Source organism: Nannospalax galili, unplaced genomic scaffold (assembly GCF_000622305.1).
Source record: "Nannospalax galili isolate Female #2095 unplaced genomic scaffold, S.galili_v1.0 scaffold1283, whole genome shotgun sequence".
NCBI lineage: Eukaryota > Metazoa > Chordata > Mammalia > Rodentia > Spalacidae > Nannospalax > Nannospalax galili.
The window spans coordinates 384,840-412,387 of NW_008349841.1; the positions used below are offsets into that span (position 1 = coordinate 384,840).

General features: G+C 40.6%; 1 protein-coding gene across 1 annotated transcript in view; it reads right to left on the bottom strand.

Moving 5' to 3' along the window:
- The window catches only part of Smad9 (SMAD family member 9), a 78,036-nt gene that overhangs the window by 31,042 nt on the left and 19,446 nt on the right, over window positions 1–27,548 (bottom strand). Inside the window, exon 2 of the mRNA XM_008847123.3 lies at window positions 1,075–1,697. Coding sequence (XP_008845345.1) covers window positions 1,075–1,486 — 412 coding nt within the window. The 5' untranslated portion in view covers window positions 1,487–1,697. The remainder of the gene's footprint in view (window positions 1–1,074; window positions 1,698–27,548) is intronic.

Consider the following 27,548-nt stretch of genomic DNA (forward strand, 5'->3'; position numbering starts at 1 on the left):
AGGAGCCCAATAAGCCAGGTAAACTAAACACTTGGGTTGCTAACCAGACAGCACTGTCCCCTAGTGGGACACCGGTGATTTCCCTGAGCCCCCTGGGTTCCTGGGATGAGGCAGATAACCAATCAAAGAATGCTGTAAAAACGATTCCCCTGGAAGGTTACAGGAACACTCAAAGAGAACCTCAGTAAAACTGTTAACAGCCAGCAGGAAGAAATGAGGCTAAGCAGCAGACTTCTGTCAAAAGGGGAAATTAATGGACAATCTCTCTCTCTCTCTCTCTCTCTCTCTCTCTCTCTCTCACACACACACACACACACACACAAGTGTATGCAGTGTGAAGTTTTGGAACAGTAGTTTTCTCTATTTGAAACTGAAGAACTTAAGCAGATTTTAAAGGCTAGGAGTGCAGCTTAGTGGTAGAGCACTTGTGTAGCATGTGCAAGACTCTGGGTTTATGTTTATGGGGAAGAGAGAGAGAGAGAGAGAGAGAGAGAGAGAGAGAGAGAGAGAGAGAGAGAGAGAACAGAGAGAGGAGAGATATTCAGTGGAAAAGCCTTGTCTTGCTTGTGAGGCTAGATTCCACCCCAACAAAACATAACCAAACTAAACTATATTTAAGAACAATGGCCCCTTTTTCCCAAGCCCCTGAACTGACTTTGAGCTCCTCTCTGGCTGTTTTCAGACTCAGAGATGGGACAACTCCCCACACCCCTTTAGTTTAACGAATAGCATTCATTGGCTTCAGTCTACCTGGGGGTAGGAGAAAGGAGCATGTTTATTTTTTATACTTAACCGTTATTAAGGCCTTTCAATCTCTTAAGAACTAGGAAGAGATTAGGACTCCTCTTCCTAAATCCATCTGAACAAAACTGTATTTTTCAAAATCCTACCACCCTGACCTGTATACTGAAAGGGGACCATCATAATTTTCTTCCTACACAACCTCGGGTGCATTACCTCCCTCTTTTCCCTTCCCTCTCTGACCCTAGTGGCAGGGGTCCTTTTCCTGTGGGTGCTCCATCTCTCTCCACCAAGGGGACACCTTGACCCTGAGACCAGCAGGCTGGGACCCACCTGGCGTCTCCACGCGGCGGTAGTGGTACGGGTTGATGCACACCTCCTTCTGCTTGGAGCCGAATGGAAACTCGCAGCATTCCAGCGGCTTCAGCTCGTGATGGGACTGCAGGTCCGGCCAGCGCCACACGCGGCAGTAGATGACATGGGGTAGCCCCTTGCGGTGGGACACCTGCAGGCGTCCATCAAGAGACCTGGGGATAGTGACGCACTTGCTGGGTTGCCCGGGGCAGCTGAGCGCCCTCTCCAGCTCGTCCATGGCTCCTTTCTTTTTCTTCAGCTTCTTCACCAAAGAGTCCACTGCCTTCTCTGCCCACTTCTCCTCTTCATCTCCCTGCTTCCAGCCAAGCAGCCTCTTTACTGCAGGGCTGGTGAAGGAGAAGAGGGAGCTGATGGGGGTGCTGGGGTGCATAGGAGGCAGACCGCAGGCTCCCGCGCACACAGAAAGCGGGCACAGCCCTTCACCGCCTGCAGGGCCCCAGGTGGGTGAGTAATGAGCAGCCGTCCAGGGATGTCATAGGGACAAGTCTGCCTTTTCTTCTGGAAGCAGCGGGGACCAATCAAATTGGGAAGTGGGTTGACTTCCTCCAAACCCTTAGGATGGATGGATGGGCTGGCCAACTCTGAAAGAGAGGACAAGCCTTCTTGAGCCATCAGTCACTTAAGACAAGGTTGAGGGAGGACCTGGACACTGAGTCATTTTTGACCTGCCCTCCCCTTTTTCTCCAGGCCAGGTCTTGGTCACTGCTGTTCGAAATCCCTAATTCTAGAACTCTCCTCCTCTCCGTTCTTTCAGTACCTGAGTGCAGCCTACCCAGCGGCTTCTCCTCTCCTTCCCACTGTCTCCTACACCCACCTCTTTCCTCCTAATCACAACTTCCATTAATTCACTTTCCCTGTGTAAGAGATGGTGTGGCTCCGGGATCTCATAAATGTAAACTCCACCTAGGTTTCCAAGGCCCCCAACCCCTCCCTCCACACTCCATCTTTATTTCCAGGTTGTACAAATGATCTACCTTCACCATAGGAAATGCACTCCTATGTTCTTTCACACTGTTTTATAGAAAAGCAATTCTTGAAGTGTGTTTCTGGGAATCACCGAGGTTCGAGAGACCCTTTCTTGGGGCTGTGAGGCCCTCTCTTTTCCAAATCTGTATCTCTGTGAGCTAATTCTATTCACACACATAGTAGATCACAACAGGATGTTTGTAGACGTGGAAATGAGAACATTGATACTATCCATTAAACCAGCATTCAAGAGATTTGTGACACTCTAGATCCATGAGCTCAGCTCACCACTGTTTTTATACTTGGTTTATAATTTTTTGACTTATTTATTTTTATTTTATGTGTATGAATGTACTGTCTGCATGCATGTAAGTACACCAGTGTTGTGCAGTGTCCATGGAGGACAGAAGAGGGTGTCAGAGTCCCTGGAACTGGTGTGGTGGATGGTTGTTAGCTGCCATGTGGGTGCTGGGATTCAAACCCTGGTCTTCTGGAGGAACAACCACTAAGCTATATCTCTAGCCCCATGGTTTTTAATTTCTAAAAGTTTGCCTTCATATATGGTATATCTATTATTTTTATGAATCAATCACTTTTAACATCAGATTTATTTTGTGTGTGTGTGTGTGTGTGTGTGTGTGTGTGCGCACGCATGCACAGACATGGTCAGAGAACAACTTGTGGGAGTTATATCTCTTCCACAATGTGGGACCTAGGGGGATAGAACTCAGAGTGTCAGGCTTTGCAGCAAGTACCTTTATCCACTGAGCCATTTGTTGGCCCATGAATCAGTAATTTTTAAAAGTTTTGACTTCATTTCTAAAATGGATTAAAAAAATTAGCTGGTGTAACCCACGTAAAGGTTTATTAAGGTTCTTAATAATCTTTAAGTGGAATGGCATCATGCACCAAAAAGTCCGAGAACCATTTTTTTTTTTTTTTTTAAATCACAGAGTCAGGCTGGAAAGATGGCTCAGTAGTTAAGAACACTGGTTGTTCTTGCAGAAGACCCAGGTTTGAATCCCAGCACCCACATAGCAGCTAACAACTGTCCGTAACTCCAGAATACATGCATACACATAAAATAAAAGCAATAAATAAAAAAATTAAAAAATCACAGAGTCACATAGATAAGTGTAGACACCAAACAATATCATGATCATATCTGTTTTTTTGCCTCAAAATCAGCTGGATTTTCCTTGACCCTCTCACCCAATGGACACGTTCCTTGCAGGCTAATCAACAGACACATTTAAATTCTCTCAGCTAGAACTACATTTCTTCTTCTTTGAAACAGTTGAATGAAACCAAGCCTTCTTCCAGATTTTAGAAACTAGCTCTCTCATTAATGTTTAACGAGGTTGCTGCTGGACGCACTGCAGCAAGCTGACTCATTTGAGTCTTGGAATCAGTGTAGCTCAAAAATCTCAACAATTGTTTGTTTATTATTCATTAGGTATGTCTTTTGCTTTTCTGAAGGGAAAGTTACACCTTTCTGAATCCCACTATTTTAAGTGTTTTCTTTTTCCTTTTAAATACAGTTCTGGGCCTTGAATGTAGGGTCAGTGCATGCTAGGTTAGGCACCCCTGAGCTGCACACTAGATCTTAACCCTTTTTGAACATGGTGCTATTTGATTTCTGCTCCCGTGACCACTATTGGCACCTTCTGTGAACAGAGTGGCAGCTTGGTTAGGCAGAATTGATGACGTTTAATGAGTGGAATGCAACACTTCCTGGCTTCATCCCTCTCACAGACCTTATTTAGGATTGTCTGGGGGCAAACTGTGCTGAAAAGGGCTCCAAAGCTGTTCTTTTTCACTTGGCAGTTTGACTTACTCTGCATTTTATTTAGAAAGGTTGATTTTGTGGCTTAACAGTTGTGAATTTATAAAGTATAGTTAAGTCATCATGTCCAAGCTGTGTTTACTCATTCTAGACAGGCTGCCTTGAAGCAATGGTCGGAGTGGTCAGAAGTTTTCAGGAGGAGCTGGAGCATGGTGCACAAAAACATGAGTCCAAAGAGCAGTGGATTCTGCTTAGTTTCATGTGGGATTTGTTATTAGTAAGGTATGGCATAAATCTGTACTCTTAGGTCAGTGGTAAAGAAAAGCCTTGTATAAAAATGTTCAGCAGAGTTCAACCAAATATACTTTAAAAAGACACTCTTGCCCCAAAGAACAAATAACAGTTCTCTTAACTACGGTTGCTTTGGCTTTTTGTTTTTAAACTATGGGTTCCTATCTACTAATGACACGTGAAATCAATTTATTGAACAAAATAACTTTGTAAAACCAAAAAAATTGGAAAAACAAAATAAATAGTCTATATTGTAAGACATCAGTTCAATAGTGTGTATAAGATGATTAAAAATTTGGGGGCTGGAGAGATGGCTCAGTGGTTAAGAGTACTAGCTGTTCTTGCAGAAGACCCAGGTTCAAATTACAGCACCCACATGGCAACTAACAACTGTCTGTAACTCCAGTTCCAGGGGATCCAATGCCCTCTTCTGTCCTCTGTGGGCACTGCACGTCATGGGTGCATTTACACACATGTAGGCATAACACTCATACACACAAAATAAAAATAAATAAATAGATGATTGAGCATTTTCATTCACAAGCATGTGTCTGTTGGGCTGTATGAGTCCACAATGCAAACTTCATAGTTTTTACTGTGCTTTACAATAAAAAGTTTGAATAGCATTGTTCCCAAACCATATATTTCCCTAGACTGTCTGAAGTTTACCTGAGTGACACCCAGAGAGGCTAACAGCTAACTAACTTTGTTGATGAATCAGGGTCTGTAAAGCCTTGGCTCTTGTATTCTGACCTCACTGTGCATTTCAATTAATCATAGTCATCTCACAGTGGCCCTCAAACTAAGATTTTATTGCTGCAAGCCAGTTTCTATACCATTAAGGAGAAAGTATTGCATTAAGGGGGGGCCCTGAAGAGTTAAATATAAAATATTAATGTGATAAACATCAAATTCATAACTGTGGCCTCCAAATAGAGACAGAAACCAGAGAATATCTGAAAGTTAAGATTTAAATCAGGCTGACTGGATACACAGATGTTCAAATATTATTTTCTCAACTTGTCTGTGCGTCTGATGTATTGTTATTAGAAAAAATAAGAGTTAACAATGAACTGAGCTTAGAATCTCATGAACAGTAAGGCTCTTATATATTCTAATAGCTTCTATTTCCCTGAAGTAGTTTAGGGTCTGTCGAGTTATCATTCCTATAGCATTTCAGTTACTGGGAATACAAAGGGACCCTTGTTGATGAGGAGCTGGCCATTGATGGAGGATCAACAGGGTGGTTCCTCTGCCTGGATGTATTCAGTAGTGCCAGCCTGGGCCTTTAAAATTTATTAGTTGGTACTTTAAATTATGTGTATGTGTGTTGGGGTTGGTGTGAGCATGGGAGTGCAGGTACCCACAGCATAGAGTCCAGAAGAGGGCAATGGATCCACTTGAGCTAGAGTAACAGGCAGTTGTGAGTCACCTCGGGTTCTCTGGAAAAGCAGTATGTGCTTTTAACCTCCAAGCCATCTCTCAGCCCTACAAAGCACCTTTTAAAGATGGATGGGGTCTGGAGAGATGGCTCAGCAGCTGAAAGCTCTGGCTGTTCTTTTGGAGGACTTAGGTTCAGATCCCAGCACCCACATGGGGGCTAACATTGCTCTGAAACGCCAGTTCCAGGGGATCTGACACTCTCTTCTGGCCTCCAGAGGCATTGCACAACATGGTGACCAAAAGCAACTTGGAGAAGAAAGGGTTTATTTCCATTTACAGGTTACAGTCCATCATCAAGGGAAGCCAAGGCAGGAACCTGGAAGCAGGAGCTGAAGCAGAGACCATGGAAAAATGCTGCTTACTGGCTTGCTTCCTCTGGCTTGCTCAGTTACCTTTCTTATGCAGCCCAGACCTGCCTGCCTAGGGATAACACTGCCCACAGTGGCTGGGCCCTGCTACATCAATTAGCAATTAAGAAAATGTCTCACAGTACAATCTGATGAAGGGCATTCCTCAATTGAAATTTCCTCTTCCCAGGTATAGATTTGTGTCAGGTTGACAAAACTAATCTGCACACTATGCGTGGCACCCATGGCAGAGAGCAGGGCAAAACAACGGTTTATTTTCCAGGAGCATCTAGCTGAGATGTCATTCTCAATACAGCACAATCTCAACCTTTCCTGCTGTTTCTTTCTAGAATTTCTTTTATTACTGAAAAAGAATAAGAATGATAGCACATGCTTAGTATGACAGTGTGGAAGCCATTTGTTGGTCCACCATCCAGCATTCATAAACCTGTGAATGCTGACTGCTGACCATGTTGGACCAAGAAAAGATGCAGTTGCCGTGCTCTCCCTGGCTTGCTCGCAGCCTGCTTCATGTACTCACAGCACAAAAACAGTACTTTCTTTTTCTGGCTTCCAAGTTTTACAATCAACTCCAACTGGGTGAGCAAAACACCTCATTTTCGAGTATTAAAATAAATAGGCCCACTTTAAAGCAGTGTTAACCACATGCACATACCATGATTTAACTGTATGCAGTTCTACCCTAAAAACAAATACAATTTATTTGACCTGATAGCGTTTAGGAGATATGAGCCTTTTGGTTTTTAAGTTTCCATTTAAATCTCTCACACACATCCTTTTAACAGTTACTGAATTTCATTTCCACTCAGCCCCCTTGGAAAAGAGTCTGTCAGTGACCTTTAATTCTGAAGAAATAAAATCTTAAAACTTTAAGATGGATACGACAGTATGCTGCTCTGTGTTATCCCTAAGTACTGGTACATGGGGCCCTTTAGCAACTCTTTCATGAGCACTGTTTCATGATCAGTATCAATAAAAGCCCCCATCCCCTACAAGACAGTACAGTGCAGTCAGCTCAGGGGGCACGGTGATACCTCTTTTCTGCAAAGACACAATTAGACAGCCACAACAGGGCATCATTGTTTCATTTAAAAGAAAATTTAAACTTGCCAGATTTGACTCTGTTCTATGACCAGTACTAAGTATGTGTTAATATCCCCTCTCAACACATTTCTGACCAAATTTAGAACTTGAACACATTTGCTGAAAGAACATTTAACCCCCTTCAAGGGACAGACTGTCTTCTTGCCCTTTCATAGCACATTTTGTACAATGCTAGTTAATACAACAATAAGAAGTGTTTTTAGGCCAGGTGTGGTGGCATAGACCTTTAATCCCAGTACCTGGAGGCAGAGGCAAGCAGATCTTTGTGAATTCAAGGCCAGCCTGGTCTACATGGAAAGTTCCAGGCAGAGCTACACAAAAAAAGTTCTGGGGCTGGAGAGCTGGCTCAGCGGTTAAGAACACTGACTGCTCTTGCAAAGGACCCAGGTTCGATTCCCAGCACCCACATGGCGGCTATGAACCATCCTTGACTCCAGTTCCAGGGTAATCCGAAGTCCTCTTCTGACCTCCGTGGCATTTCACGGCATGGGTGCATTCACATACATGCAGGCAGTATACTCATACACATAAAATAAAAAAAATAAAATATTTTTTAACAGTTCTTTTAAAGTATAAAAACAGACCCAAGGCTGACCTCTAAAAACCAGATGGCTGTTAATACCACCACTGATATACATATCTCATACTGTACACTAGAAAAGAAACTGGGATTAAACACACACACGTGCATATACATACATACACACGTTTGACTAAGTCAAATTTGTCCTCATGTAAGCCAGCCTGCCATCTTCACATGTACCTAATGCATGGCCATGCTGTTTGCCTGTAGAACAGAAATGACTACCTCACACATGATTCAGCTTAGTATGGTGACTCCACGTTCTGGACGGATTCCTTGCTCCATTAAGAAATTTCTTACAATCTGTGATGGGACAGTCCCACTTCTCAGACACCCTCACAAGCATCTTGTTACCATATGGAGGGATTATAGGGAATCTGTGGGCCTCAGAATTATCTGCTCATTTTCAGGGACTGTGCAAATACATATTTAGGGAACTGGAAAGATGGTTCAGTGGCTAAGAGCACTGGCTGCTCTTGCAGAGGACCTGGGTTTGGTTCCCAGGACCTACATGGTGGCTAACGATTGTCCATAACTCTAGTTCTAGGAGATCCAACACCCTCTTCTGACTTCCTTGGGTAATGCAAGCACAGGTGTACCTACATACATGCAGGCATAACATTCATACACATAAAATAAAAATAAATACATAAAAAAATTAAGGTGGAGATCAATAGTAGGGGACACCTAACAGACCTCTGGCTTGCATACGTGCACACACACACACACGAGTGTGCATGTGCACACACAAAATTTAATGTAACAGAACCCAAATAGGCCTTTAACTGACAGAAGAACCCAAATAGGGGTTTGTCAACCTCACTCAGCAGTGCTCCTTTATTTGTGTTAGTGTTTTGATTGAAATTGTGTATGTATGTGAATTTATATCATCACATTCCTGACAGTGCAATTCTTTTTCTCCCCTGGTATATCTGTAACTCTTAATGTGTTTATAAAACATCCCACATTCTTAAGGGGAGTAAAGCACCCAGAACAAGTATTTTGGTATGAATGACTTATGAATTACAAATTGGAGATCCTTAGAAATCTATTTTTACTGAATTGTTTATAGACTTGTGAATAACTGTTGCCCTTTAAAAAAGTTTGGTACCTTAGCAACCTTGAAAAGAATAAACCAGATCTTATGCAGCACATGTTGTCTTTACTCCAAGCGTTTCTAATCCATGAAAATCTGGGCTTACCACAAATATAAACTTGGGAAAGATTATTTGTCTTACAAAATGAGTCATAACACATGTAAAAGTATGATTCTATTTCCAAAAAATCTGATTCACATTCAGCTTTTTGAGGGATGAATATCCTTCCATTCAACAAATATTTGTAAGGCCATTTGAGATTGCAGTTCTCAGTTAACTCTAGATGTCACAGATTTAACTGCTAAAGCGATGTTTAATTCTTTGGTTAGAACCAGTTTAGATTCTTGAGCAGAATTAAGACCCCTCATTTTACTTCCAAAATGAAAATTTAAACTTAAACATAATTCTGTATCCATCTTATTATCTGAATATTTTTGTTGGCACCAAAGAACCATTGTCAGCAAATTGCAGAACAAATCAAATTAGTTTTGAGAACACTTTATCTCTTAAACTCTTTGCCCATCAAAATACCAACATCCTTAAATCTTCAGGAAATTTACAACCATTCCAGCTTTTATGTAAGCAAGGCAGTATCATTTTATTGTGAAAGTCAATGAACCACTTTTTAAAAAATGTTCCCAGCATGTCCTTCAGAAAACCAGCAAGCTATATTTTCCTAAACATCAGATGATCCAGGTAGAATGGCTTAGCTCAAATGTGGAAATGGACAGTTCTCACTCTCCTTGTTTAATAGAAATCAAGATTAGTTTAGAGGTAGCTAGTGTACTCACCTTTCTCCTCACTTTAAAGCCCCCTCCAGACAGCTTGGATTCTGTTTTTTAACCCTGATAAATGTTTACGAACAAATGAGTTCCCCTCTGATGCACAGATGCATTCACATCCTCCCTCCTTTCTCTTCTTCTTTCCTCCTTTCCCCTCCCTCACTCTAGTTCAGCTCAAACAAGAGTAATATTCCCACCACACAGAGGACAGTCTTATTATTATTAAACATTCTCTATTTTCATTCAGGGCATATTCTATGTCAAAACACAAGTCATATTTACATGCTGTACTGGTTAGTTTTTGTCAACTTGACATGAAGTAGTTACCTGGGAAGAGTGAACCTCAATTGAAGTTCAGAATGGCTTGTGTCCATGTCTGTGAGACATTTTCTCAACTGCCAATTGATGTAGGAGGACTCATCCTACTATGGGTGGTGCCATCCCTGGGCAAGTGGATCTGGGCTATATAAGAAGGGTAGCTGAGCAAGCCAGAAGGAGCAAGCTGTAAACAGTGTTCCTCCATGGTCTCTGCTTTAGATCCTACCTCTAGGTTCCTGCCTTGAGTTCCTGCCCTGACTTCCCTCAGTGTTGGATTATGACCTGGGAATTGTAAGCTCTAATAAACCCTTTCCTCCTCGAGTTTTTTTGGTTGTATTTTGTTACAGCAACATGAAACCAAACTAGAACAGAAATTGGTACTAAAGAGTAGGGTATTGTTGCAATGAACCTGACCACGTTGGTTTTTGTGAGGGTTGTGGAGGTGTTTGGAGCTTTGTGCTAGAAAAGCTGTTAAGTGGCCAGAGCTTAATGAGCTGTTCTGTGGGAACTTGGATGAGAAGACGGTTGAGAAAATATGGATGATGAAGGCCTGGCTTGTGAAGTTTCAGAGGGAAACAAAGACTCAATCAGTTTGTATGATATATTTTGAATTAAGAAGTTTTAGAAGTCAAATTTTTGTGCTTTACTGGGAAAAATCAATGCTGGTCAGCTAGGGTTGAAGAATCAGCTGTTATTGACAAGAGTCCAGCATCACTGAGATGAAATCTTGGGAGCATTTTCTCAGGCTCATCACACAGAAGCTGTGGTCCGGAGGGGACCAATGTTGCGACTCAAGCTGGAAGCCAAACTCGGCAGTGTGTATGAATCTCTCACATGGCACTAGTTTTGAAGGCATGAAGAGGTCATGGGGACTAGCTGGGGCTTGACACCATGAGAGGCCAGGAGAGGCCATTGGTGAAGGTATAGCCTCAGTTGAAGTGGAGATCCTAGAATACTGAAGAAGCCAGGACCATGGGATGACCACCAAAGACAGCAGCAGACATGGAACAGAACTAGCTTAAGCCTACAAGATAAACTGTGTGTGCTGTGGGTGGCAGAGCCTGAGAAATGGAGCTGCCCAAGCCCTTTGGAGTTTAGAGTCCCAGATGTTGGACACTGAACTTTATGTTGTTGTTTTTGTTTTGATCAGATTGTAACTGTGCCCTGATTCTTCCCTCTTGCAATAAGAAAGTATGGAACTTTTTTTTTTATTTTACAGGAGCCCAGTTAAGAGTCTTTAGATCTTTAAAAATATTTTATTGAGTCTTTGAGAATTTTGTACAATGTATTTTGATCATATTTAGACTCCCTCCCCCATTTCTACCTCCTACCACCACTACCACCCCAACTTCATGACCTCTATTATTTTTCTTTTTTTAAAAAATGCCTACTGAGGAGAAATGGCTGAGCAGTTAAGAGGTGGCACCCCAGCACCCACATGATGGCAAACAACTGTCTGTAACTCCAGTTCCAGGGGATCCGACACCCTTTGCTGACCGCTGCAAGCATTGCACTACATGGGTACACTTACATACATGCAGGCATAACACTCACACACATAAAATTAAAAAAATAATAAATAAATTATTTAAAATGCCTATCGAGTCTAATTTGTGTTAGAGTGCTCTTGAGTGTGAGTCCATCCCTTGGAGTCTGGTTAACCAGGTATCATACCCTTACAGAAAACTGACTGTTCCTCTCCCAGCAGCTATCAATTGCCAATAGATCCTCAGCTTGGACTGGGGCTTCCTGCCCACCTTCCTTTCCATGCTGGGTTTTTGTCTGGCTTGAGCTTACACAGGTCTTTTGTGTGCTGTCACAAGTGCTGGGAGTTCATGTGTGCCACTACCCTGTTGAGTCTGGAAAACAGTTTCCTTATATTCACTTACCACCTCTGGCTCTTACAATCTTTCTACCCCCTCTACAACAATGATCTCTGAGCTTTGGGAAGAGAGAGTGTGATATAGACGTCCCATGTAGGTCTCAGCACTCCCCAAGCTCTTATTCTTTACATGTTGACCATTGTGGGGCTCTGTGCTAGTCACCATCTGCTGCAAGAAGAAGCTTCTCTGGTAAGAGTTGAGGGATGCACTATGGGTATAATGCTAAGTAATTAGGAGTCACTTTAATATTATGTCTATTTAGTAATAGTAGTAGGTTCTCCCACAAAAGTGAGAGTTTGAATTTTTAAAGAGAACTTGAACCTTTAAATTGTTGGAATTTTTAAAGGACTGTGGGGCTTTTAAAAGTTGCACTGTTTTATATTCTGGTGCTATGTGAGATCTTGGGGATAAACAAGAAAGGAAAGGTGATGGTTTAATAGTGATGTGTTTGTGTATCAAGTTGGCAAAGGGCCAATTATTATAGGACTTACTAGAAAATTTAGTTCCCTTCCCCCTTTTCCCGCTTTGGTCCTCTGGGAAACATAAGTCCCCTAAAGAATGGCTATTTTACCTGGTTCTCTGATACTATCAAAAATGTTTTACTATCTTTCCTTGTGCTTTAGAAGTAGAGATTTCTTTAAATCCCTTAAAGTAGCCTCTGAAGCCTTTTGAACTTATTCCCAATACTTCCATTCATTTTTTGATTCAGTTACAAGAGACCCCCAACATCTGCTAGGTGCTGTGCCATGCACTCCAACCACATGGTGATTTCCCAGAGTCAGATCTTCATCTCCTAAGCAGTAGTAACTCCAAAGTCATTAACCTGCTTCAAATACTGCGTTTTAAAATATAATACCATGGGGCTGGAGAGATGGCTCAGTGGTTAAGAACACTGGCTGCTCTTGCAGAGGACCCAGGTTTGATTCCCAGCTCCCACATGGCAGCTAACAGCCTTCTGAAACTCCAGTTCCAGGGGGTCTGTCACCCTCTTTGACCTCGCTGAGCATTGCACAACATGGGTGCACTTATATATAATGCAGGCAATGTACACATACACATAAAATAAAATAAAAATAATAAAATATTTTTAAAAATAAAATATAGCTTGGTGTGGTGGCACATGCCTTTAATCCCAGCACTCAGGAGGCAGAGGCAGGCGGATCTCTGTGAGTTCAAGGCCAGCCTGGTCTACATAGTGAGTTTCAGGACAGCTGGGGCTACAGGGAGACCCTATCTCAAAAAAAAAAAAAAGTTTACTGAGGGAATAGGGATATGTTGATTTTACTTGAAATATATGTGACAGTTGGGAGATCAATAAAGTCCATGTTTGGGTATGTCTACAAAGGTGTTCCCAAAGCGAATTAATCAGGGGAGACCTACCCTGAGGGAGTGTCCTCATCCCACCGTCTGGAGACCCAGATGAAAGAAAGAGGAGAAAAGGAGAGTGCCCTCTGGCTCAAGCACTGTGTCTTTCTGCTTCCTGGACACCATGATGTGAGCTGCTCTGCCCCATGTCCTTTCTGCCACAGTGGACTGAAACATCAGACACTACTGATCTTTCTTCCTTTTTAGTTGTTCTTTCAGGTATTATGTCACAGTGATGAAAATCTGACTAACCAGGAGTCTAAAACTCTGGGTCAACTCAGTAGCAATGCTCTTTCTCTGCTGTTTCGTGCCGGTAACTTGCACCTACATAACAGCTTTCCTGGGTCCCTAGACTGAACTGGCTCAACCCCCAGTGCATGAATTTGAGCAGCTCCAGGCTGCCACAGCTTTCTCCAAGGGGATTTCCCTGAAAACAGAGGTATCACATGACCAAGAAGACACCAACTACTGTCCTAATGTTTCTGTACTATAAGTTCATCCACTCCTGCTCTTCACTTTAACAGCCACATTCCTGCTACACAAGAGAGCACTTCTTGAGACCTGCAGTACAGATTCTGTCTGTTGGGAAAGAATTCCAGAAGTTAAAAGCAAAACAGTGTATCTGTACTGGATTAGCACACAGTGGACTGAGTGCAAACCACACTGGGAATATTTTTGTTGCCAATGATGATGATAGTATTGTTGAAAAAAAATGTGTGGCAGAGCTGGAGGTGGTTCAGCAGTTAAGAGCATTGACTGCTCTTGCAGAGGACCCAGGTTTGATTCCCAGCACCCACAAAGTGGCTAACAATCATCTGTTACCTCCAGTTCCAAGGGATCTGACACCCTCTTCTGACCTCCTTGAGGCTTGACTGTAGATTGCACCCCTGATTTGAAAGATTAAACTGGAAGGGTGTTTAGCTTCTATTGGAATCATCCAGGTGAAAAAGAAGTAAGACCTTTCAAAAGAAGTCATGAATGATCCATGGCCCATTAATAGAAAGACATCCATGAACAAGGAAGTCAGCATGAAGAGAGAAAAATCTTTTCTATGTTGATTTCTTTTTAAACCTGATGAACTCTAGATTTTTACATGTTAAGGAGTCATGAAGAAAACCAAAAGTCAAGAGGAGCTACATCAGCAGACAGAGACATAACCCTAACAGGAAAAAGGAAGTGTCAGCATAGACATGCTCAACCTTAAAAATTATAACAAGGGGGTGGTGGAGTGATGGCTCAGTGGTTAAGAGCACTGGCTGCTCACACATAGAACTTGTGTTCAGCTCCCAGAACTCACATGGCAGATAACAACCATCAGTAACTCCAGTTCCAGGGGATCTGAAGCCCGCTTCTGGCCTTTGCAGGCATTACATGATTACGGGTGCACTTACATTCAGGCAAAACATTCATACATATAAAATAAAAATAAAATAGAGTATAGCGAGGAGAAAAGTTTTAAGTGATGATGGGAGGCAGTAAGATGGAGAGTCAACTCAAAATAAGGATATATGAAAAAAGTCCATAAGGAAACCTGACAATGGGTGGCTAATTTTTAAAAATTTCTTTTTAAATTTAAAGTTTGAATGGCAGGATCCTACATGAATGGTTACAACTGCTCCCAGAAGACACAGATTATTCAATGAAAATCCCACTGCCCAGGGTGGGCCATCTCCCTACAAGTCGTTGGTCAGGAAGGCCCCTAAGCCCCTCAAAATAATACTGACAATTGCCACTGTTGTATGTTCCCCCACCAGAAGCAGACAGCAAGACCTATTGCTGAAGACATCATAGGCTTTGGTTTTAAGACACAGAAAACTCATGCTGTAACTGAGCGGGAAGCTTCCTTCTTGTTGGCTAGCCCTCATAGTGCTGGAAGATGCTGGGGGAGAATTATCACTATAGTCTTACTCAGATATGAACCCTGCATGCTATACTGCTGACCTACCAGGCAAGGTGTGCCCACTAGTGCAACAGTGGCAGGTTTGTTATGGGTAACCAACTGCTTTCTGATTGGATTTGAGGAATGAATTCATGTCAAAAGCCCACAACTAGGGAGGTCATAGGCTCTAGAAGGGAAACTACTACTGTTGTTCTTGATAAACGGATATGATGTGCCTGTTGAATTGCCTTCTAAATATTTATCTTTATGTCCATCACTTAGAACTGTTATCAGCTTTGGTCAGACAAACTTCTTTTTGCAGTGGGCAGTGATTAGTGCAGACACTTATAGCTAGCCAAAATGCCGAGAATAACTGTTGACTGCTCAGTCATGATTGGAACATTTATATTATCCCTTTTCAAGGCTCAGGGAACATCATGGAAGGGGAGGCAGAAAGAATGTAAACACCAGATGAGGCAGTGTCGTGGAAGGCTGTCTTCTGGGCATGACATGGCCATTACACTCTTGAACTCACAGCAGCTTTGGCTGCACAAGACCTGCATAAGACTGGGCCTGTCAACGTTCCATCAGGGAGGGGAAAGGGGTGCATGAGGTCCCTTTTCCTCTCTGAGGAATTAGAGCAGTTGTAGGTTTCTGGGGGAAAGGAGAGATGTTTTCTCCAGTGGTGTAGACATTAATAAGGTGCCATGATCCTGTAAATAACTCCTCACCCATAAGCAATCCTAGTTAAACCCATTAGGTCACCAAAATAGATGAATAAATAAATACATAAAAGTAGAAACTGGGCTAGTTGGGATGCGGAAGGTGATCAGCAGGAGGGGGATGGGGACAAGAATAAAAGGGGTCTATCATCAAAGTGCATTATATACATGTATGAAAAGGTCATAATGAAATCATCATACATAATTAACATATGCTTAATTTTTTTAAAGATAAAAAATATAATAAGGAAACAGAGATGTGACACACATGTATAATCCCAGCACTTAAGAGGCTGAGACAGAGGGATCTCAAATCCAACCCCAGTATGGGCTACACAGAAAGACCCTGTCTCAAAAAAGAAAAAAAAAGAAGGCCCACAAACTCATCAAACTCTCTTAGACACAAAACAGCATAACAACATGCCTATTTAAACTTAACCAATTCTTTGAGTCTTGAAATTTATATCAGCAGGAGCTGGAGAGATGGCTTAGTAGTTAAGAGCATTGGCTGCTCTTACAGAGGACCTGGGTTCAGTTCCCAGCACTCACATGGCAGCTGACAACCATCAGTAACTCCAGTTCCAGGAGATCTGAACGATGCCCTCTTCTGGCCCCCGAAGGCATTACATGACACAGATGCACTTACATGTAGCAAAGTACTTATACACATAAAATTAAAATAAATTTTAAAAATTTCAAACATTTATATCAGCAATTATCCATAAAAGTTCCAATCCCTTTAGGAATGTGGGCCAACCACAGCAGGAGCAGCATAGCCATTTTCCCAGTAGGTTTGACTAGCAAACAGTTTCTCAGTGACAACTGACTTTAAAATGATCAAAACCAGGGCCTGGCTCAGAGGGTACATCTGCTTGTCTCCAAGTATGACACCTGAGGATGATCCCTAGGACACACACAGTGGGACAGAACACCACTCCACAAGTCATCCTCTGACCTCCACACACATGTGCTATGGAAAAAATGATCAAGAACAAAGCCATCATTGAGAAAGATCAATGTATATACCCTTGAGTACCAAGCAGAGAAAACAATAAACAAGATGTATGCTTAAGCAAAGAAAAAAAAAGTGAAGACATTTCCTTTTATGAGCTCAAACCAAATAGAGGAGAACTCGGGCTTCACTGTCTTCTAGAAACACTGGCACTTTCTTGGGCTAAATTTTTTTGTTGTAAAATTGTAACCTAAATATAAATCATTAATATGTCCTCATATTGTTTACTAACTTAATGGCCTTCTTGTTGAAAACCTAGTTTTGTCAGAAATGCCATGAATTGGTGAGGATATGGTTAACAAGGATTTGTAGCAATGGTTAACTGATGCCCTTTGGAATTCATCTGTTCTCATCTTGTAAAGTGGAAATCGGTATGCCATAGTAAGACCTAGCAATTTTTCAAGCTGGTATATAGCCTAATTTTCTTTTTTATTTTTTTAAACATTTTATTTATTATTTTTATTTTATGTGTATGTGTGTATTGCTTGCATGTATGTAAGTGCACCCATGTCGTGCACCCAATGCCCGCGGAGGACAAAAGAGGCTGTTGGATCCCCTGACGGACAGTTGTTAGCTGCCATGTGGGTGCTGGGATTTGAACCTGGGTCTTCTGCAAGAACAGTCAGTGTTCTTAACCACTGAGCCATCTCTCCAGCCCCTAGTCTAGACTAATTTTCAAACCTCACTGGAAATAAAATAAATTATCAATGGAATTGTGAAAACAAAACAGACTGGATTTTTATCAGCCCTTGTTGTTAGGAGAAAAAATATCATTGAAGCTTTTTGTTAAATTTTATTAAATTTATTTACTGATTGTGTGTTTGCATGTGTGTATGTGCATATATGTAAGTGCCATGGCACACATATAGAGGGCAGAGGACAACTTGTGGGTATTGGTTCTCCCTTTCTACCATGTTGGTTAGGTCATTAGACTTCGCAGCAATCACCTTTCTTTACCTGCTGAACCAGCTCATCAGCCTTCATTGAAGTGATTTTTTTAATTTTTAAAAATTTCTTTTTTATTTTATGTGTCTGAGTGTTTTCCCTGCATGTGTATATAGGTATACTATGTGCATACAATGTCTGAGGAGCCCAGAAGAGGGTGTCAGATTTCTTGGAACTGAAGTTAAAGACAGTTGTTAGCTGTCTAGTGAGTGCTGAGAATCCAATGCAGGTCCTCTGCAAGAGCAGCCAGTGCTCTTAACTGTGGAAGCTTGAAGCTTGTTAATAGAGAAAAAGAAAGATAAACGGGTGATAGATGACTTGATGGACAGATGGATGGATAGATGATTGATAGATAGATAGCTAGATGACAGATAGATGCCCTGTTAGGTTACAATTAATAAAAATTTATGAGTCACTTCTCTACCAGAACAGCAACATTCTTTAAAAATAACAAAAATCAGGGCTGAAGAGATGGCTCAGTGGTTAAAGTATTGGCTGCTCTTGCAGAGGATCCAGGTTTGATTCCCAGCACCCACATGGCAGCTAACAACGATCCCTAACTCCAGTTCCAGAGTATCTGATGCCCTCTCTGACCTCTGCGGGCATTGCACAACATGGGTGCACTTCCATATGTGCAGGCAATACACTAATACACATTTAAAAATATAGAAAAATTCCAAATCTTTTTTTTTTTTTTTTGGTCTTTCTGAGACAGGGTCTCCCTGTAGTTCCAGCTGGCCTGGAACTCACTATGTAGACCAGGCTGGACTTGAGCTCACAGAGATCCTCCTGCCTCTGACTCCCAAGTGCTGGGATTGAAAGTGTGCACCACCATGCTGAGCCCAAGCATTTTTAAAAATGTATCTAATATTACATAACAAAAATGTATAACATGGTTTCTACTGTTAAATTAGCATTCTCATCAGATGGAGGATTAACAACTAAAGTCTAAAGATTAATGAAAGAATGAAAAATTTATGTACATATCTCTGAATAGTCTTACAACAATTCTCACAAACGGGCTGGAGAGATGGCTCAGAGGTTAAGAGTACTGGCTGCTCTTGCAGAGGACCCGGGTCTGATTCCTAGCACCCACATGGCAGCTAACAACTGTCGATAACTCCAGTTCCAAAGGAGCTGATGCCCTCTTCTGACCTCCATGGGCATTGCACAACAGGGGTGCACTCACATACATGCAGGCAATACACTCATACACATAATATAAAAATAATAAAATATTAAAAAAACAATTATCACCAAGGTCAGCAATAATATTGCTTATCCACTATTCACAAGTTATAGTTAGAAAACTAACACAGGAACAGCTAGTGAACAGCCTTAGAGGAATGAACCCAGAGCTACCTTCTCACCTGTACAAAACTCAATTCCAAACAGATGAAAGACCTTACTGTAAGACTTGCAACTCCAAAATGGTTAGAGGAAGCAGTAAGGAAAACATTTCAAGATTCAGGCACAGAAAGGGACTTTCTGAAAAAGTTGCCATCACTCAGGAAATAACGCCAAGAGCTAACAAATGGGATTGCATGGACTCATGAAGCTTCTGCACAGCAAAAGCAACTATTAACAGAGTGAAAACACAGCCCGCAGAAGGGAAGAAAATCTTTGCTAATTACCCAGCTAACCAAGGATTAATATCTAGACTATAAATAACTTATCAACCAACCCAATTAATAAATGGCCCAATGAAATGAACAGACAGTTCTCAAAAGATGAAGTACAAATGACAGATAAACACGGAAAAATGTTCATCTTCACTAGCCAGGAAATGCAAATTAAAATCACAACGAGATTCTGTCTCACCCCATTCAGAGTGGTAGTCATTAAGAAAACACAGAACACAAGTGCTGACCAGCATGCAGAGAAAAGGGAGCCTTTGCACACTGCTGGTAGGAATGTAAATTAGTTCTACGGAAATCAGTACGAAGGTTCCTCAAAAAAGTAAAAATGCCACACGACTCAGCTGTACCACTCCTGGGTATTTATTTGAAGGACAAGTCAACATATCACAGAGATAGTCACATATCAATGTTTATTGCATCACTATTCACAATAGCTAAATACAGAACCAACCTAGGTGTCCGTCAACAGAGGAATGGACAAGAAAACGTGGCTTATATAATGTTGAGTTTCAGTTTTAGTCATGAAGAACAGTGAAGTGATATCATCTTCAGGAAAATGGTGCAATTGGAGATTATCATCTTAAGTGAACTAAATTAGTCTCACAAAACAAATATTGCATATTTTCTCTCACTTATGGATCTCAGGTTTTACACAGGTATATAAAATCTTGCATATATACATGACATGAAAGTAGATGAGGGAGGGTAAAAGTATGAGGAGATCATATTGGGGGGAGACATGGTCAAAGTACATTATATACTCATACTAAATGTGTATACACACATTATCTGTCATCTATCTATCTATCCACCTATTATCTACCTATCTATCTATCTATCTATCTATCTATCAATCATCTATCAATCAATCATCTATCATATATCTATCATCTATCTATCATCTGTCTATCTATCATCTATCATATAAGATATACCTAGGGCTGGAGAGATGGTTCAGTGGTTAAGAGCTTTGACTACTCTTGCAGAGGACCGAGGTTTGGTTCCCACCACTTACACAGTAGTTAAAAACGATCTGCAGCTTCAGTTTCAAGGGATCTGTTGCCCTCTTCTGGCCTCCACTGACATTGCATGACATGGGTGCACTTATATACACTCATACACATAAAACTATTTTTTAATTAACACACACATATATACACATATATATTAATCTAAGCAGGGCATGATGGTGCATGCCTGTAATCCCAATACTAGATCTATCATCTGTCTAATATATCTTGAGAATAAACTGCTTGTCATGATCCATAAAAGCTTTCCTGGCCCCCATGTCTTCCTTCATGACTCCTGCTTCCTGAACTCGTCTCTCCCCATTTCCACGTCCACTCCCTCCACAGTGTTGTTCCAATCCTATTTATTTTATATTGCTTCCTGTCTGTCACTTCCTATTTCTCTTTGATCACCTGTCCCATATAGCTGCACACTGATTGGAAGCCCCCTAAGGTCCTCACCCTCCCTGAGGCTGTGGTCCCCTTAGCTTCCAAGTTGTTTCCAGCCAACATCAGTAAATCTTAGGTCCACTCGATTTCTCTACTGCTTCATCAGCTCTGAGTTCTCAAGCCTACATCTTCTTCACTGTCCCCAGATCATCCGTTTCTAATGAGTTCCAACTCTCAATACCCAAGTATGCAATGATTTTTTTATTGTAAACAATACATTGATCTGGTACTGTATCCCTTAACTGTATCCCTTACTACAGTGTAAGAATGTACCAAAGGGTCTCAACCTCAGCATTACTGACATTTAGGATGGGACACATGGGAGTCTGTCTTTTGCACTCAAGATGTTTAACAGCGTCATTGGCCCCCTAGCACCAACCCAGCAAACTCTGACAGTGCCAAAAATGTCTCCATGTACTCCCTGTCACCCTTTGTTGAGAACCACTGGTTTAATATAAATCACCATGCTATACAATGATAACAAGGCCCTCTAGATTTAAATCGTTGTTGGAAAAAATGAAACTGAATTCCAAAAGAATTAGGCGTAGATTTAAATCTTTAGAGAAAAACTTGCTCTGCTAATGACTGCACATACATTGTTTTAAACATTAGGAACAGAAAACTTAGAGCTTTTTCAAGTTAGCATAGGGGATGGCACCCAGTGCAGATTGTTTATGCTGAAGACTAGAAGGATGTGGATGGAGTATGGCTTATATTTAACCCACTTGAAGGGAACTGCATTTTCCTGACTAGCTTGAAACTGTGAATCTGGGTTATTCTGATCCACCTAAGCAAAGGGCCAAAGGGCTCAGATTTGAGTTACTGTAACACATGGAAAAGAACCGCAGTTTACCTTATGTTACCTAAATCAAGAACAGTGTTCAGTTACAAAATAGACTTGAGATGGCTTAGTGTTAAAGTCACAAATAAAAGGGAGACAACCAGCCTCACTCTCATTCTCCTGTTGTGCTCCAGCCAGCCGCTGCTGATCCTGATCAGTTCTGAATTTGCCAGCATCTTCCAGAACCATCTCCTTCTTGCCTTCTCCCTCACCTCCTACCACCCTCAAATATCAGTCACAAACTGTCAGATTTCTAAAGCACACATCTGATCCCACTACTAGCATTTAAAAACAGGCCTATGGGTATTGGGAACACAAAATTTCATTTTTTACATTCCTAGAAATATGCAAAATGAAAAAAGGATAAAATAGCCATTGTTCATCCACCCAGGGAAAATAGTCATTATTATCATATTTGTATTTTTCTGTAGTATTTTTCCAAATAAAATTTTAAATAGGAATTAACTTAAAGATAATACCCTATATTCTATTTCAATAAATTGTGCCATATATATTTTCATGTTATTAATTTTTATGTTTTTTAAAGTTTTCTGGAAGACAGAGTAATATACAACATTTTTTTTTTTTTGCCTGTTGTTGCTCTGTGTTGGATTTTGGAGACAGTCTCCCAGACTAGCCTTCTCATGATTTCCAGCCTCCCAAGTGCTGGGAGGACAGGTATGTGCCACCATACTTGGTTGAAGAAGACGATGATTTTGATCAACACACAAAGAAACTGAAATTTAAAAAATATTTTTATATGCTTTATATCTACTAACAAAGTTGAATTCAAAATTAACAACTTTCCTTGTAAGAAATTCACATGACTTCACTGACAAATTCCAATTAAATATTAATTAAGAAATAATACATAAACTCATTATGATATATATAAAGAACTTCCAAATTCATGTTACAAGACCAGACCAATATGAACTTGACTCAAAAATTTCATAAGGATATTCCAAGAAAAAACCCACAATTACCCAAACAAATATTACCCAGACAAATATTACCCAGAAACACATGTGTGGCTCTAACTAAACACTCACAGACCACACCAGCAGGGGCATATAACACACCCCAGAGTTAACACATCACCAAGGAAGTCTATTGCAGAAATGCAAGGACAGCAACACATTTCCAAATCACCATCTTCACTACATCAGAATAAAAGAGAGATGCCATAATATTATCTCAATAGACGCAGAAAGCTGGAAAAACTCAAGCCCTAGTCTTGAGTTTTGAAAGCTTATTAACTCCTAGGTAACTACAAAAGAAGAAAATTTCCACAATCTGTGAAGGGCAGCTACAATAGCCTACTTAATAAATAGTGACAAAGTAGTGAATGCTTTCCTTAAGACTGTAAATAAAGCAAGAGTATCCACTCTCTACCAGTATTCACGGTCATATGGATGTCCTAGCCCATGCAATAAAGCAGGAAGAGAAATAGCCCAAAAGACTAGATAGAAGTGGATAGGTAGACTGTGTTCACAGGCAATTAAAAAAAATTTCAATTAAGGGGGCTGAAGAGATGGTTCAGTAGCTAAAAGCATTGGCTGTTCTTGCAGAAAACCCAGGTTTGGTTCCCAGCACCATGGCTGCTAACAACCATCCATAATTCCAGTTCCAGGGGATCCGACACCTTCAACTGACTTCTGTGGTACTGCATGACACAAGTGTACTTACCTACATGCAAACAATACATGCATACGCATAAAATAAAAATAAAATTAAAAAAAATCTATTAAGATTTAGTGAACTGAGCAAGTTTCAGGATGCAAAATGTACAAAAATACTTATACTCCTGTTTTCCAGCAACAAACAAGCAGAAAAGTATATAAATAACATTTACAATAAGTCAAAACTCATAAAATATGTATGCATAAATGTAACAAAAACCAGCAGAAAACTCTACAATGACAACTGCAAAACACTGTAGCAAGAGTCAGGTCGGAGGCTGGGCCAGGTTCAGGGGTGAGGGTTCAGTGCTTCTAGGATTTCAATTCTCCCCAGATCAATCTATCGATTAAGGCATTTTGACCAAATTCCTAGCGGCATTTTTCATGTAAGTTGGCAGGGTGATTTTAGAATTTTTATGAAAAAGTGAAAGATTTAGAATATCAAGAAATTTTGAACATATGGATCAAAATACTAGGAAAAGTTGTTTTCTTGAGTAACTTAGACATAATCTGTGACTACTACAATCCTAAAAAAGCAATTCTAAATTCCAAATGGGTCCTGATACACATCTATATCCCAGCACTGGGGAGGTTGAGACAGGAAGATCTCCATGAGTTCAAGGCCCACCTGGTCTACATAGCCAATTGCAAACCTGGGCTACAGAGGCAGACCCTATCTCAAAAATACAAAAACAAAGCAAAAAGTACCAAATGCCACAGTGCTGAAATTCTGAAAGAGTAACCTCTTCCACGCCTAAAGTCCCTTAATCACAAGCTTGAAAAATTAAAATCCCATGTGATAAAATCCTGAAAGTTGAATTTTCTTTCTGTTTTCTATTTCTTTTTTTTTTTTTTTTTTTTTTTAGGGGTTTTCTGCACAATTTAACATTTTTCAGCATTGTTTTTCATTTTCTATGCTATTTAACTGTCATTCTAGTCATATGAATTATGTAAAGCCTTTTAGAGGGTTCCAGCTCGTGTCATACTTTTTCATTGCAGATGTAACTGTACAAAAGCAGACAGCCACAACATTGGCTTTTTGTGTAAGAATTGTGCACATACATAAAAACACTGACATCTTTAGCAAATGATGTGTTCCTTCTGCACAAACGTATTTGCTAAAGATAAAATTTCTCAAATCTTGGCTTTTTGTGCAATAGCATGTACAGAGGTAAGTCATCTTGTTTTTCGATTGAGCTCTTCAAATGACTTAGGTTGTCCACCAATAGAATCTCAGATAACTATGGTTAGTTAAGCAGGATGTACACAATTACCAGCCACAACCACAGTGGTAAATGTGCAAACATGTTCTCACATATTTTCCTCTTTTTTTTTTTTTTTGAGACAGGGTATCTCTATGTAGATATGTAGACAGGATAGCTCCCTGATTTGGAACTTGCTATGTAGATCAGGCTGGCCTTGAACTCAAGAAATCTGCCTGCTTTCACTTTACTTGTTTCTTTATGAACGTGGCTCATCTACTTGTAACTGTAAACCTAAAGCAGTTGATAGTATGCTTCAGTGTTTATGCCTGTGAAAATGTTATTATTGCCTATTTTTGTGTAAAGTGATTTAAGAAGTGTTCTGTTATATTTTGTTTATCAAATAAATGCCTTAATAAAAATGCATATGTCTTCTAAATACTTCTTTCATAATTATAGTTTTGAGGCTGTACAGTTTAGTATACTTTATGGATTGACATTTACCCGGGAAAAAATATTTACCTTGGCTCACATGTTTAATCAATAACATGGTGTTTGGGGTTGGCTTTTTTAGGGGATTGTGGCCCAAACCTGGTCATAGTAATGTCCCACATCAAAACAGGGAATGCATCAGGAACTGAAGTTGGGGTGACATAGATGCAATGAAACCTACTTTGAATTTCCTTAGTCTGAGAGCGGGAGGTGGGTAGAGGTTGCGGAAGTACAGAGCCAACATATTCAGTAGGCAGTTGGGTTTAGGGTCTGGAGCCTAGAGCACAAAATGGAACTGAGGCATGTAGTCCCAAATGTATCAGCAGACAAGATGTGTGTGTGGCGGGGGGCAGGGGGGCAGCTTGGATGAGATTGTGTGGCATGTACAATTGGAAGCAGAGCAGCTTCTGCTGGGCTATTTCAGGGACCTTCCAGCTGTTCCCCCTGTTTTGTACTGGCCCCTCTGTCTATTCTTAACCCAGCAACCTCTGACCCCTTAAAACAGAGTATGTTTAGGACCTCAATGGTATTCGCTTTAGGTAAAAGTCCAAGGTCCTGTCAAGGCCCTTTGAGGTTCTACACCATCACTTTCCCACCCTGCTGGACTATTAGAATGATCCTACTTGAACATGTACCCCTGTCACCTCCGTACAGAAGCTAGTTTTTTCCACTGTTCTGTTTCTCTACTCCTACCATGAATGCCTCTTTACTTTCAAGCACGTCAGGCACGCAACTACCTCAGAGTATGTACGGGCGAGTGTTGTTACTGTTGTCAACACAAGGCTACTGCCCTCATCCCCTTCAGAGCTTCACACAAACAGCCTGCTAAAGTTTTCTCTGCCCATCTTCTTTTAACTTACGGAATACTATCACCTTACCAACACTTTCTTGACTTACTTTTCCCCAAAGGACTTATTACTCAAACTGTGCCAAAGTGAAATTACTCATTTTGAAAGCAATGCAATCAAATTGAGTATAGCCAGTGTTATACAACCACCACCTGTACTAGTTCCAAAACCTGTGCCACAAGAATAAAACACCATCCACATTCAGCAGCTTCTTCCTATGACATCCTCACAGTATGCATTCTGTTTCTAAGGATTTCATTCCTCTTGTGACTTATTATACACACAAAGGGACATATAAAAGCACATATGTGTGTAAATAAGTATAGACAAATATACGCCAATTTGTTCATCCATTTAGCCAAGTACAGACATGTGGACCAGTCCACCATTAGGCTACTGTAAAGAGTGCTACTATGAATATTTGTGTGCACATATTTGAGTGCTTATTAGCAGTTCTTTGGGGCATGTATCCACAAATGGAGTTACTGTGTCCTATGGTAGTACACAGTTAACTTTTTAAAGAAATTGCCAAATTATTTTTTATAATAGCTGAAACACTTTGTTCCAAGAAATACACAAAAATGTATACAACAAATAAAATTTCTTCATACTTCACAACACTTATTTTCTGTGATCTTTAAAACAATTACAGTCTCCTAAAAGGTATGAAATATTTTGTCCTTGAGGTTTTGATTTGCATTTCCCCAGTTACTAACGGTGTTCAGCATCTTTCCCTGTGTTTGTTGCACTAAAGTCCTTTGCCCATTTTAAAATTGGGTGGTTTGATTGGTTGCTTCTGTTTTGTTTTGTTTTGTTTGAGACAGCATCTGAATAGGCACCCAGGCTGGCCTTGAATTTACAATCCTCCTACCTTACCTCCCCAAGTGCTGGAATTACACGTGTGCTCCACCACACCTGGTGGACTGTTTGTTTTTGTTGTTGCTGCATGGCAAAGCTCCTTATACAATCTGACTATATAGACCCCTTGATATATGGCTTACAGATACCTTTCTGAATGTTGTCTTTTTACTTTCACGATAAAAATTTTCAAAGCAAAAATGTTTTTAATTTCAGTTATGCCTATTTATTTTTTATTTGTTATTCATGCTTCTGATGTCACATATAAGAATCTATTACCAAACCAAAGGTCATGATGATTTGCCTTTATGCTGTCTTCTACAAGTTTTATGGTTTCAGCTTCTAGGTCATTGATTATTGATTTTTTAACTGGGTGAATCAGGGGTCCAGCTTCATTCTTTTATGTTGTCTAGTTATCCTACCACTATGTCAAAAACACCATTCTTTTCCCCACTGGATGGCCTTGACACTCTTATCAAAAACCCAGGCCTGGAGAGATGGCTCAGCACTGGCTGCTCTTGCAGAGGAACCTGGTTCGATTCCCAGCACCCACATGACAGCTAACAACCGTCTTTAACTCCAGTTCCAGGGATTCAAATGCCATCTTCTGACCTCTTTGGGCATTACATGACATAGGTGCACTTACATACATGCAGGCAGTACACTCATACAAACACACAGAAATAAAAAACATTGGTCATAAACATTTGGATCATCAATTGAATTTCCAATTGCATTACTCTGATCTGTGTGTCTATCCTCATACCAATGCCACATTATTTTTATTACTGTAAATTTGAAGCTTTAAAATTGGAGAATATGAGTCTTCCAATTTTGTTCTTTTCCAAGATCATGTTTTATATATATA